The sequence below is a fragment of the Neomonachus schauinslandi genome, chromosome 14, assembly GCF_002201575.2.
Source record: "Neomonachus schauinslandi chromosome 14, ASM220157v2, whole genome shotgun sequence".
NCBI classification, from domain to species: domain Eukaryota; kingdom Metazoa; phylum Chordata; class Mammalia; order Carnivora; family Phocidae; genus Neomonachus; species Neomonachus schauinslandi.
This window is the reverse complement of record NC_058416.1, coordinates 85,720,018-85,732,923: the sequence shown is the minus strand read 5'-3', so window position 1 is coordinate 85,732,923 and position 12,906 is coordinate 85,720,018. Positions and strand designations below refer to the sequence as shown.

Below are 12,906 nucleotides of genomic sequence, written 5' to 3'. Positions count from 1 at the left end.
GCCACCCAGGCGCCACTAGAATTCTATGTCTTCCATTTAAGATAGAAAAAGTATAATAGAAGGAAATGGACCTTTTCTTGGAAATGATGTAACTGAAAGTGTGGACCTCCAAGCAAAAGTTTCTCAAAGGATTGCATTCTTGGTCTAATCATATACTGAAATGCCAAAATTAATTGGGTGGCATCTATATATGTTCATAAAGAGAAAGGAAGTATTCTCTTTGTTCTTTGTTTCTGCCCATACACCATTACTTTTTTTTCCATTTCTTAAATGCGAAATAAAGTCACAAGAATAACAACACTGAACTAAGTGGGAAGATGATTTCTGTAGTACCTAGAACTTTTGAGCAAGTCTATATTATTTCTAGCTGATTTTCAGGCAAAATATAAAACTGAAGTATTTCTTGTAGTCTTATAATCCTCTTCACCCTTCCATCCACTTCTACTTCCCCAAGAAACTACCCTTCAACCTAAAAGTTTTAATTCTCATAAAGATCTCCTAAGAAAATAATCAGACAAGAAGGCAAATATGTATATATATGAAGATTTTCATTGTAACAACTTATTTTTTTAAAATATTTTATTTATTTATTTGACAGAGAGAGAGAGCAGGAACACAAGCAGGGGGAGTGGGAGAGGGAGAAGCAGGCTTCCCGCGGAGCAGGGAGCCCGATGCAGGGCTCAGTCCCGGGACTGTGGGATCATGACCTGAGCCAAAGGCAGACGCTTAACGACTGAGCCACCCAGGTGCCCCTCACTGTAACAACTTATAATAGTGAAATGTACAATTTAAATGTCCATCCATAAAGGCCTGGTTAAATACAGTATGTTTCTTCCACACCATGGAATAATACATATTATTAATACATATTAAAAATGAGGAAGATGTGTATTGTCATAAAAAGAGAGTAACAGAATAGGATATTTAGCCTACGATAGTCACCAAACTACTAATATTTTTATCTATGGGAATGGGGTTATAGAGAAATGTCACTTTTTAATTTATACTTCTACTTTGATCTTTTCAAAGAATGTGTACTATTTTCAAAAATCTGAAAAAAAAGGGCTATTTCTGGGGATACCCGGGTGGCTCTGTTGGTTAAGTGTCTGCCTTTGGCTCAGGTCATGGTCCGAGCCAGGGTCCTGGGATCGGGTCCCGCATCAGGTTCCCTGCTCAGCAGGGAGCCTGCTTCTCCCTCTCCCTCTGCCTGCCGCTCCCCCTGCTTGTGCTCTCTTGCTCTCTGACAAAAAAATAAAATCTTAAAAAAAAAAAAAAGGTTATTTCTTTTTTCAGAAAAAAAAAAGTCCAGAAAATTGTTGTATTAAATTATTAAAAAGATAGAAATCTAAAATATCAAAATTGAAAGTTTTAAAAAATATAGGACTTGCATTTCCAGCTTGTTGCTCAACGTCTCTAAATAGACTAAGGGTAGGAGGGACGGCTGGTGTGGCCTGATACATTCATTTCCCATTCATCTACCTTGTGGAGTATCCCGCTAAGACTGATGACCAAATCTTTTGTGCTCGTCAGTAGAGGAACCATTTCCAGGGCTTTGGCCAGGAGTCTGGGGTGCTGCTGCTTTGCGGACTGCGCGCTCGCGTCTCCCTGGCTCTGGCTGGCACTGGTGTGTAGCAGTGTTTCGATGAATAGCTGGAGAGCTGCATCACAGTCTAACTGAAATGTGCTAAAAGAAGTATTCCATTACACATTAACTTCCCCGCATGCGTGGGTGTCCATACAATTTCTCCCCTACACGCTCCCGTCACTGGACTCCAATAACCCTCTCATTGCCCAGCCTCATTATCAGATCATATACCTGCCATCAGAGTTAATTACTGCCTTTAAAAAATCAGATCTTGTTCTTGGCAGCCATGTTGACACGACATAATACTGGAGAGAAATTTGTAATAAAACTGAAAATATTTAATTCCTTTAATAGGGCAATTCCACTTTCATACACTTCGCAGAAGTCACCAAGATATACATATATGGATGTCCACTGCAACGACTATTTGTCATATTTAAAAATTGAGAACCACTCAATCATCCATCGATATGGAGCTAGTTAAATAACTTATTCATACAAAAGAATACCAGAGTTCAAGAGCTATGAGGAAGGGCTATATGTACCAGTCTTATACGACATCTTGCTAAGTGAATGATACATGCTACAAAATGGTTTGTAAAGTATGATTCTGTTTTTGAGGAATGTAAAGAATGCATGTTAGCATTTGCATAGGGGAAATAAAAGAATATAGGCCAAACTCTTTTAACAGTGATTATTCCTGAAGGGTGAGACTATGTGGAACTTTGATTTTAATATGTTCCATCTGAATTAGAAAAATAATAAAGACTTAAAAATTGAGAATGAGATTAATATAGACAGAGACAATTCCAATGTCTTAAGCCCTATCAATAAGATGGTAGTTTAGGGGCGCCTGGGTGTCCCAGTCGGTTAAGTGGCTGCCTTCAGCTCAGGTCATGATCTCAGGGTCCTGGGATCGAGCCCCACGTCGGGCTCCCTGCTCAGTGGAGAGTCTGCTTCTCCCTCTCCCTCTGCCTGCCTCTCTGCCTACTTGTGCTATCTCTCTGTCAAAAAAAAAAAAAAAAGATGGTAGTTTAATCTGCTGCACAGAATAACTGAAATATCAAGAAAAGCTTTAAGAAGGACCATTTTAAAGTCATTCCCTGAAATTCTAAAGGCCATCTCAATTTATTCAGCTGGACTCCTTGGGGTAAAAGTGTCACTATCACACAAATACAAATCATCAATGCCACACAAGCAACAAGAATGTGAAATGAACTTGACATTATTCTAGCTATTTACATCTCAGAAAACGGCTCAGTACAACAAAACCACACGCCAAAATCTACCAGGAGTTCAAATTAATAAACAAGACAGTGTGCGCACCCCATTCTGGATTTGTAGCAGTCCAAACTGAAGAATGGCATGGTTTTGTTATTCCAACAGTTAGTTGGAGCTACTTAGAGCTAGGAGCAGTCCATAGTTTTTGACTTTCAGGTTCAGGATGGTGGCAGCCAGGGTCCTCACTAACCTCTCCTCTGTCCACAGGAAGACCTGCCTGGTGAGGAATTGTGCTCCTAACAGTAACTCAGACTTCACTCATCTGTCACCAACTGGATGAGGGTTATAGCACTGTTGGTATTTTAATAGCAGTCACTTATTATTTGACCTTGAGCAGGTCACCTAATATGGGGTTTATTTTCTCATACATAGATTGGTGAGAATATGCAATAAAAATTGTAAAAAATTAAATGGTGGTATGTATGAAAGAACTTTGAAACTGATAATGTGACAGCAAACTGGTCATCCTACTTATTAAATAAATGCCTGAGATTATTTATTCCTACTCATCACACTGAACTGTTATCTATAAACAAAACATTCAGTCTTAGTTTTCTCTGCTCACTTATTATTTTTAAAAATTCTCCCTAAATCATATTTTTCATTATGTCTTAATTTAAGATGACCCTGCCTGAGTTAATCTGATTTATAAGTTCAATTGCTCATAACAATATTCTTAAACTTTCCTGAACATGGGGATCATCTGGAATTCCTTCTTATTAAGGATTAGATTCCTGGGCCTCGGCCCAGATCTGCTCAGTCAGAACCACTGGGGAGGGGCCCAGGAATCTGTATTTTAGACCAGGTGCCCCATCAGGTACCCCAGGTGATGCTCATCATGAGGCAAGTTGGGGAAACACTTAGCAGTGAACTTAAAGGATGATAACTTAAAAGAATTTAATCTGGTTCTGGAGTTTACTCAGTTTGGGGATAAACAAAAGTAAACATCAGAGGTCCATGGACCACATGGAATAATCAACTTTAGGGGCGCCTGGGTGGCTCAGTCGTTAAGCGTCTGCCTTCGGCTCAGGTCACGATCCCAGAGTCCTGGGATCGAGCCCCACATAGGGCTCTCTGCTCAGCGGGAAGCCTCCTTCTCCCTCTCCCACTCCCCCTGCTTGTGTTCCCTCTCGCTGTGTCTCTCTCTGCCAAATAAATAAATAAAATCTTTAAAAAAAAAAAAAGGAATAATCAACTTTATTATTGTGTTCTTGCAGTAAGGACTTCCAGTATGTTAAGCTAACAGCAAAAAATACCACTAAGTTTTTTTTTTTTTTTTTTTTTAAAGATTTTATTTATTTATTTGAGACAGAGGGAATGAGAGAGAGAGAGCACATGAGAGGGGGGAGGGCCAGAGGGAGAAGCAGACTCCCGCCCAGCAGGGAGCCCGATGCGGGACTCGATCCCGGGACTCCAGGATCATGACCTGAGCCGAAGGCAGTCGCTCAACCGACTGAGCCACCCAGGCGCCCCAAAATACCACTAAGTTTTAAAGAATTACCAGCAATATTCCAGAATGAGACTTGTGTCCATATCTATATTCTCCACGAGAGCTTTAATGAGGTCCTTCTTGGTGAGAAAATGTTGCCTGAAAACTGGCTGGAAAGAAATCTAGAAATAAAAAGAGCAAAACAAAAATCCCAGTAAAGTAAAATGTACTAGAATAAGGACACCATGGTGATTTGCCTTTTTATAGAGAAATATTTTTCTAGACTTCTCCAACTTTTTGTTTTTTTAATCGTCCTACTCAACTTGACCATCATTCTGAGATTTCAGGTATATATTTGGCTATGGGTCCAATATCTCTCTTAGTCACACTAACCTGTGGCTCTTCATCAGTCAAGCTGATGAAGCTTGTTGTTAGCGATAACCAGTCCCATTGCTGCATACGAATTCGGCTTCAAAACATACCATTTCTGCAGTGATTACATTCCTGATAAGTCTACTATTTGCGAATAAGGTAAAATGGTTTTCATGCATAGTGTAACGAAAATAGGGTTTTGTTTGTTTTTACAAAGTGAAAAATGACTTTTCCCTAGTAGGAGTTCTTAAACCTTGGTATATCTGTATATACATTGATGTTGTCTTTAACCAAACAGCAGCACAAAAGTAGAGGCTAAAGGCTAGGTCTGAAACACCTTAGATGTTAATGCTAGATATATTTCTATAAATGAGAAAGCTAAGCACATAAAAATGTCAAGCCCCTTCGAATTTCCTTGAAAATATAGAAAAAAGGAAATGAAGCAAACGGTCCTTATTTGTTTGAAAACACCAATGTGTATACTTAATGTAACTAAATTCTATGAGTCCACAATATACATCCTTTCTCTGAAGAAAAGGACAATGAGATCTTTGTTTTAACTTTTCCTGAGGAAAATCATCAGAATGGATGAAACTTCATGGCACTCCAAAGAATACTCACACCAAGTTTGCCAAGACGAATACCCCACCAGGCATCAGTACTGAGCTCACGGAACTTAAGTTCCGTTTCTATTTCCTGATAGAGCCTGGCCAGCTGAGAGCCCACCAGAGATATTGCCTAAAAAAATTAAAATATAAAATTCAGTTGCAAATAGAATACATTCTAATACCTTTTAGATGAAACCCAATAATAAAAATCATAACCTCTCTTTGTGATAACAGGGTGGAATGTTACATATTGCTTGATACACAGTCATTATTCAAACAATAGTTAGGTCACTCAACTTTTAATATGATGTCATAAATTTAGTCTGGCTTTCCTTCAAAGAAAAGGCCAAATTTTGGTTATCCTGCAAACAAAACCCCCACAAAAAGCAAATTTTAAAACAAACAATATCCAAGAGAAGTTTTGCATCTGTCAAACTTGTCCTGCAAAAACAACAGGCTCATGGGTCTAAGATTTTAAAATAAGTATAAGATATCAAGTTCTATGGCTGCATACATATTTAAGAAATTAAAAATATAATTATTTGGGTTGAGCAATGCTTATAACCTGCATACACATTCACCCGGTGAGCCACTAGTCAAGGAAAAGCTGGTAGAAAGTAAGCGAGTAAGCTCGACATTTCTTTTGCTTAAGTCTTTAAGATCTGAGGGCAAAACCATTTCATTTCTTCCCCTAAATGTTTTAATACTTAAAGAACTGAGGCTGTTCTTCCTTCGGTCATACCAAAATTTTGTCGTAATTATGCCATGCTTTATCTATGAGCTTCCAGAGATTTTCAAACACTTCTTTTTGGGGTAAGAGAGTGCAGTAACCCAAGGCCAAGTCAAGATCCACCAGGCGACAATTAAACACCTATCAGAAGAAAGCATCAAGAGAAGAACATTCTTTACAATCAAAACAAAATTTGGTCTCTGAAGGCTTGTTACTAAATTTAATTATAGACCCTAGGAAAGAATAACTGTTTCATGAAAAGTTATTTAGAGTAACTCAGTTCCAACTTGTTTGCTTCATTTTAACATCCTTTATCATTATCATAAATTTAAGGAAACAACTCTAACAAGTTCTACATAGCATGGAACTCCTACTTTCTTCTCCCCTGTGTGAAAATTCCATCACTTCTCTTCAAACCCCCAACACCGCCTCCCCCTCCCTCACTCTTATCCTCATTGAGAAATCAGAAGCAACCAGAAGAAAGGAGAAAAAAAAAAGAGAGAGAGAGAGCTTACCAAGAACAGATACTCACTTTGTGCAATAATGTTGTAGCATTTCCCCTGATAAATGTAACAGCTTTCTCTTTCAATTCCATAACAACATGCTTTGATTTAACTAATGTAGCCTCTCCAAACAACTTTTAGAAAAAAACAAAAGAATCTTTAGGTCCATTTCTGTCTATGCATCATTCTGAAAACTCTCCTCAAATATTAAGGAACTTTGAAAATTCATCATTATATGCAAAATGTGTTGGCATTTAATTCACGATGACAGACCATTACGGCTGGAGGCAGGGGGTGGAACTGACTGGGAAGGGGCAAAAGGAACCATTTAAAATATTCTCTATCTTGATTGTGGTGTTGGTGACATGGTGACTACATTGGTTGATACACTTAAAAATGTGCAATTTTGAAAGTTACACTTAAATTCTTCTTTTAAAAGAATTTGTTTATTTATTTGACAGAGATACACAGTGAGAGAGGGAACACAAGCAGGCTTCCCACTGGGCAGGAAGCCCAATGCGGGGCTCGATCCCAGGATCCTGGGATCTTGACCTGAGCTGAAGGCAGACGTTTAATGACTGAGCCACCCAGGCGCCCCAAAGTTAATTTTTTTTAATTGGCATTTAATAAATATCAATAGAACAGTAGAAGTGAATACAATTCTCCCTGAGACTAATCTCATAAGCATGTTATCAACAGGTACTTTGTCTTCTAGACTCTTTTCAATGATGCTGTCAGGTAATAATTATAATAATTTGGGTCACAGTAAAACAAACAGCAGATAGAGTTTTGACCTAATGGGGTCACTGGGTTTGGAATAAGACGACACACTACGGCAACCTAAAACCTCAGATGACTGATTTCACCTCCCTCAGTCTGCTTCCTTATTTGCAAAATGGAGACTCTCTGGGTTGTTGTCAAGATTGAGTATGAAAAGAGTACAAGAACCCTGAACTATACCCAAATCTCAGTAGCTGCTCAACAAATGTTTCTTAAATCTGACAAATTATCATTGTCCTTGCTCCAGAGCCAAACGAGAAAATGCGGACTCCAAATTCCTTTGTTTGGCAGTGCTTTTGTATTTATATTCATTCAAAGTGAAAGCATTTTGTTCTCAAAACTGTACCTTTCCACTCAGACTGGCATTCATGAAGCTTGATGCAGAGTGCTGAAGACAGGTACCAAATGAACCAATGACAAATCTTAGGGCCAGCTCCCACTGGCTAGATTCCTGAAGGTTCTGGAGCAGGGCAGAGATGGAGTTTATAATAGGTAAAATAAGATTGTCTCCTGTGAAATGATAAAAGTATTTTATTTCAGTAAAAGTACTTTAATCTATTTAGATTTTTTCAAAGAAAGAAAGATCCTATTACTGAAAATTGTTTCTAGGGACAGCCTATGTCTTCAATGGAGTTGATGGTCATAGAATTGGTTCTCAAAGTGAGTAAATGAGAGAATTAACATGGGCTTGTTTTAAGCCAGAAAAAACTAAGTTTGATTGTAACTTGTCTATTTTGAGATGCTTAAGTCATTAGCTGAAAAAAAACGCACTTCTCCATTGGGAAGACCAAATTTATGAACAGATACATAAAAGTTACTGTTATAAGCCAAATGAACTTTCCTGACCCTCTGGAAGAACAATATCGTAACAGTAATAACTAAGTAACCACATCAAGAACATTAAGACAGACTTGTATCCAAGATTTCAAGGAATTTCTATATTGGTGTACTTATAAAATCGTAATACAACAGTGTACATTTCTTTTCTTTTTTTTTTTTTTAAGATTTTATTTATTTATTTGACACAGAGAGAGACACAGTGAGAGAGAGAACACAAGCAAGGGGGAGTGGGAGAGGGAGAAGCAGGCTTCCCGCCGAGCAGGGAGCCCCATGCGGGGCTCGATCCCAGGACCTGGGATCATGGCCTGAGCCCAAAGCTGATTCTTTTTTTTTTTTTTAAAGATTTTTATTTATTTATTCATGAGAGACAGAGAGAGAGAGAGGCAGAGGGAGAAGCAGGCTCCCAAGGAGCAGGGAGCCCGACGTGGGGCTCGATCCCAGGACCCTGGAATCATGACCTGAGCCGAAGGCAGACGCTTAACGACTGAGCCACCCAGGTGCCCCAACAGTGTACATTTCTGATGTCAAATACCTTCATTAATAGAGCGGTATGGTAAACTTGTAGAATCCAAGGAATGTCTCTTGCTTTCTACAAAAGAGAGTAAAGTACATAAACTAAATAAAACAACGCGCTCATATTCCAAGAGATATTTAAATATTGTGCTATTATCAAATAACGTCCTAAAGTAAACTGCCAAAAATTTAAGTATATAGAAAAATACACAGATGAGTGTACAACCTGATAAAGTGAATACATCCATATAACAGCACCTAAAGCAAGAAACAGAACCTTACTAGCACCTGAAGCCCTGTCTTGCCCCTATTCCAGTCATAACCCACCCCTAAGGTAACCTAACCCGCCACTCCCCTGATGTCCAACAGCACGGCTTCCTTGTAGCCTGTCCTTGAACTTTATGTAAATGAAATCAGACAGTATGTCTTCTTTTGTGTCTGGCTTCTTTTGCTCAGCATTATGCCTGCGGACTCACCATATTACCATGTGGGGTTCTAGTTCCAAACCTCCGCAGTTTAAACTTGCATAAGGCAGGAATACATGGAAAATAACAACACAAGTGACATTTACCAGTGAGAGGCACGAGTGATGCAATCAATTCATAAATCACCGGGAGCACCATCTGTGACTCAAGTACTATCCCATCTTCACTGAAGAAGTCACTGTAAGACCACTCTTCATATGGATCTTTGTGAGTTCCGAAGGAGGTCTGAATACCAAATCACATGGAGATGACACAGTAAATACACTCCAAAACACAACTACCACCTTCACCAGGCAGAACCTGAGAGCAGATGTACTAGAGCCAAACGCAGTTTTGAGGGTCAAAACCAACCGTGGAGTCTATTTCTTCAGGTCTGTGGCTCATAATAACGCCATCTTAAATTAAAATGTTACTCTTAAAAGGAGGACAATATCCAGAGATGCCTGGCTTGAGGCCCAACATTTCAAAAGATAGTGCAACTTAAATTGGCCCATAAATGTGACTGGAAAATAGGTCTCATGCCCTTGAGATTTCCGGCCTCAAATAAGAAAACACGAGAGGTGGATTCGGTATTTTTGTAAGCTATGCAAGTGATTTAAAAGTGGTACATAAAGGATGGGTAGGGGTTTTGTTTAAGGAAAAGAAATTCAAAAGCAATTACTTTCATTAGAATTCCACAGTCATCCATTTGGCACTGTCTGGAAAGCTCTACTGCTGTTAAGGTATATTTACATAGTTCTAAAGCATCTAGTAAAAAATCTGAAAGAAAATGGAGAAAAATCATTACACTAATATTTCATGTGTTTGGAATAATGAAAACAGTCTTCAAGTAATCACCATTCAAAATTCTAAAGGCAGCCACATGGTAGACAGAAAAGTTTCCACAAAGCTCTGACTACCCTAAATAATGCAGTTCAACTTTTTTCTTCAGCTCGGCTGAGAAGATCGTAGATGGAGAGGCAAGGAATTTCACAATCCCATCAAAGTGAGTATCAATAGTTGGAAATGACATTGTTAACACCTGTAAATATTTGCAAACAGTAATCCCCGTAGAGGATCGATTATAACTGGCTCTTTATAAAATGGAGACAATGATCTTTTGTCCTTACAGCAACGTCCAATTGTACAAAGACAGCATGTGGAAGACCAGTATGAAACAAAACTATGTGTATCATAAATCTTGTCACCTGGGCTGCAGATGGTGGCAGCTTGGCAAGCTAGAGCATGTATTTCCGAAGGAAGATTGAGGCCAACAGGTGTTGACATCGGAACATCGTTAGCCACCATGTGACAAAGCTTCTGACACGTCAGAAACAGCAATTTTCCGGTGTCTGCGTTGCAGTGATACTTAAATAAGTCTCTGGAAGAAAGGATGGGTCAGAAGTTAGAGCACGCAGAGCAAATGCAAATGCATTTGCCTTTCTTGGATTAATATATGACCACCACCATCATTTAAAATGTCTTTAAGATGTATTCATGGTATCTAATGTGCTTCGTCTTCAAACTTATTTGGGACACCATCAACTGTCAGAGTGCAAAACAGTTAGGTTACCCAACAACTCCATGTTAGTTACTTGCCTTCTATGCTACCGCTTTTTTTTTTTTTAAGAAAAGAAGAGAGAGAAAGAAAGAATGAGGGGGGACGGAGGGGCAGAGAGAGAATCTCAAGCAGACTCCACACCCAGAGTGGAGCCCAACACAGGGCTCGATCTCACAACCCTGAGATCACAATCTGAGCCAAAATCAAGAGTCAGACGCTTAACTGACTGAGCCACCCAGGCGCCCCCATGTTACCACTTTCTGACCCTGAAGCCCAAACTAGGCTCTGAGAGCGAGAAACCAAGAATGACTTCTGTGAAAATGAAAATGTCACTGGCCTGACCCTACCACCACAGAAGTCAAGGAAGCAAGTGTTCCTTGCTCCAGACAAGCCGTGCCTGCACAGGGCTGGGACTCACCTGCACCTTCTCAGTGCTGCGTCCAGATTCCCGTGGTTTAAGGCTCTCAAGGTCAGCTCGGCCTCCCGCTCTTGCACGGAAACCGGCAGCACCAGCGCCTGTCTGTGTAGCTTGGACTCAGCGCTGAGGCTCTTGTCCTCCGTAGCTGCAGGCTCTGCAGTGCCCCGGGATTTGTGTTTGGTCTGTGTGACTTCGTGAGCTTTGATGTACTGCTCCCGGAGCTCTGCGATCAGGGCACTGTTGCTGTAATCTCCAAAGGACAGGAAGACCTCGAAGTTCACCTAGCAAGGCAAGCAGGACAGCGTGTCCCATCTGTTCACTTCATCTATTGTTAAAAACCATTGGCAAGGCTCAAACCTCTCCTTATTTCTCCCTCAAAGACCACTCCCTTGTAAATTAAGAATTTAAGATTTTATATTTCAAGTTATGAAAGTAACGATATTATAAACAGTTTGGAAAATAGGAAAAGCCATTTTAACCCAGGATTTTCTGTGTCAGCACTACTGACACCTTTTCTCAGTGTCAGATCATTCTCTGTTGTGGGGGAGCCCTGAAGAGCAGGAGAGACAGATTAAGTATTAGATTTGGGTGATTCCACCCTGGTGGCTCTAAGAACCCAGCTTTGCTCTTTTCTGTAATAACTCCTGGTTGGCTGCTAATTCCAAACCTAGAATTTATTTTTCTGACCCAATAAAAAAAATCCCACTGAGGTCCATGGAAGGATACCAAGAAGTAGCAAGTGAGTCAGCCCTTCTTCTTCTTCTTCTTTTTTTAAGTAATCTCTACGCCCCATGTGGGGCTCAAACTCACCACCCTGGAATCAAGAGTCACATGCTCTTCCAAATGAACCACCCAGGCACCCCTAGACCTTCTGTTTTGATGCCACATTTAGAGCAAGGCTTCTCGATCTTGCCGGATCATTCTTTGTTGTGGGGGCTGCCTGTGCATTGCAGCGTCCCTAGCCACTAGCTACTGGAGGCCACCAGCACCCTCCTGGCACTACTCGTGACAATCAAAAATATCTTCAGACAGTGTCCCCTGGGCACAAACACACACCTGAGTTGAGACTTGGTTAACCTAATAAGCAGTGACCACTTGCTTGGTATTTCTTCTGAGTGTCTTTTACCAGCGTTTTGTGGCTACATGGATAATTTCATATATTACTTTCTCCAGTTAACACTATGGCTTTTCCACTTCATCACTACATAGATTCCACAAATATTACTATTATTTTTTAATGATTTATTTGAGAGAGAGCGAGAGAGCATGTGTGAGCTGGGGGAGTGGGGGCAGAGGGAGAGAAGCAGACTCGGCTGAGCACGGAGCCTGACGTGGGGCTCAATTCCACGACCCTGAGATTATGACCTGAGCCGAAATCAAGAGTCGGTTGCTTAACCAACTGAGCCACCCAGGCACCTCACCACAAATATTATTATTATTATTATTTTTTTTTAAAGATTTATTTGACAGAGAGAATGAGAGAGAGAGAGAGAGAGCATGAGAGGGGGAGGGTCAGAGGGAGAAGCAGGCTCCTCGCTGAGCAGGGAGCCCGATGCGGACTCGATCCCGGGACTCCAGGATCATGACCTGAGCCGAAGGCAGTTGCTTAACCAGCTGAGCCACCCAGGCGCCCACAAATATTATTTTTGACTGTTGCATAACTTAATTTATGGTGCAGTCAATATTTATAAAATGTAAAATTTTGAAACTGATGTTTTCCCAAAATATCAGTGATCTTTCCTAAAAGGGATGCCTCATGTAGAAATACTTATTTATAGAAATACATTCAGGGCGCCTGGGTGGCTCAGTTGGTTAAGCGACT

The 12,906-nt window shown here is 40.2% G+C and overlaps 1 protein-coding gene across 2 annotated transcripts in view; it reads right to left on the bottom strand.

The window, feature by feature from the left end:
* The window catches only part of KNTC1 (kinetochore associated 1), a 70,717-nt gene that overhangs the window by 19,074 nt on the left and 38,737 nt on the right, over positions 1-12,906 (bottom strand). For both annotated transcript variants that reach the window (XM_021698706.1, XM_021698705.1), the window contains exons 33-43: positions 11,085-11,365; positions 10,314-10,486; positions 9,788-9,885; positions 9,213-9,351; positions 8,661-8,717; positions 7,635-7,798; positions 6,538-6,642; positions 6,018-6,146; positions 5,289-5,405; positions 4,368-4,477; positions 1,480-1,684 (exon numbers count right to left, since the gene is read on the bottom strand). In XM_021698706.1, the coding sequence (XP_021554381.1) occupies positions 1,480-1,684; positions 4,368-4,477; positions 5,289-5,405; positions 6,018-6,146; positions 6,538-6,642; positions 7,635-7,798; positions 8,661-8,717; positions 9,213-9,351; positions 9,788-9,885; positions 10,314-10,486; positions 11,085-11,365 (1,578 nt within the window). The remainder of the gene's footprint in view (positions 1-1,479; positions 1,685-4,367; positions 4,478-5,288; positions 5,406-6,017; positions 6,147-6,537; positions 6,643-7,634; positions 7,799-8,660; positions 8,718-9,212; positions 9,352-9,787; positions 9,886-10,313; positions 10,487-11,084; positions 11,366-12,906) is intronic.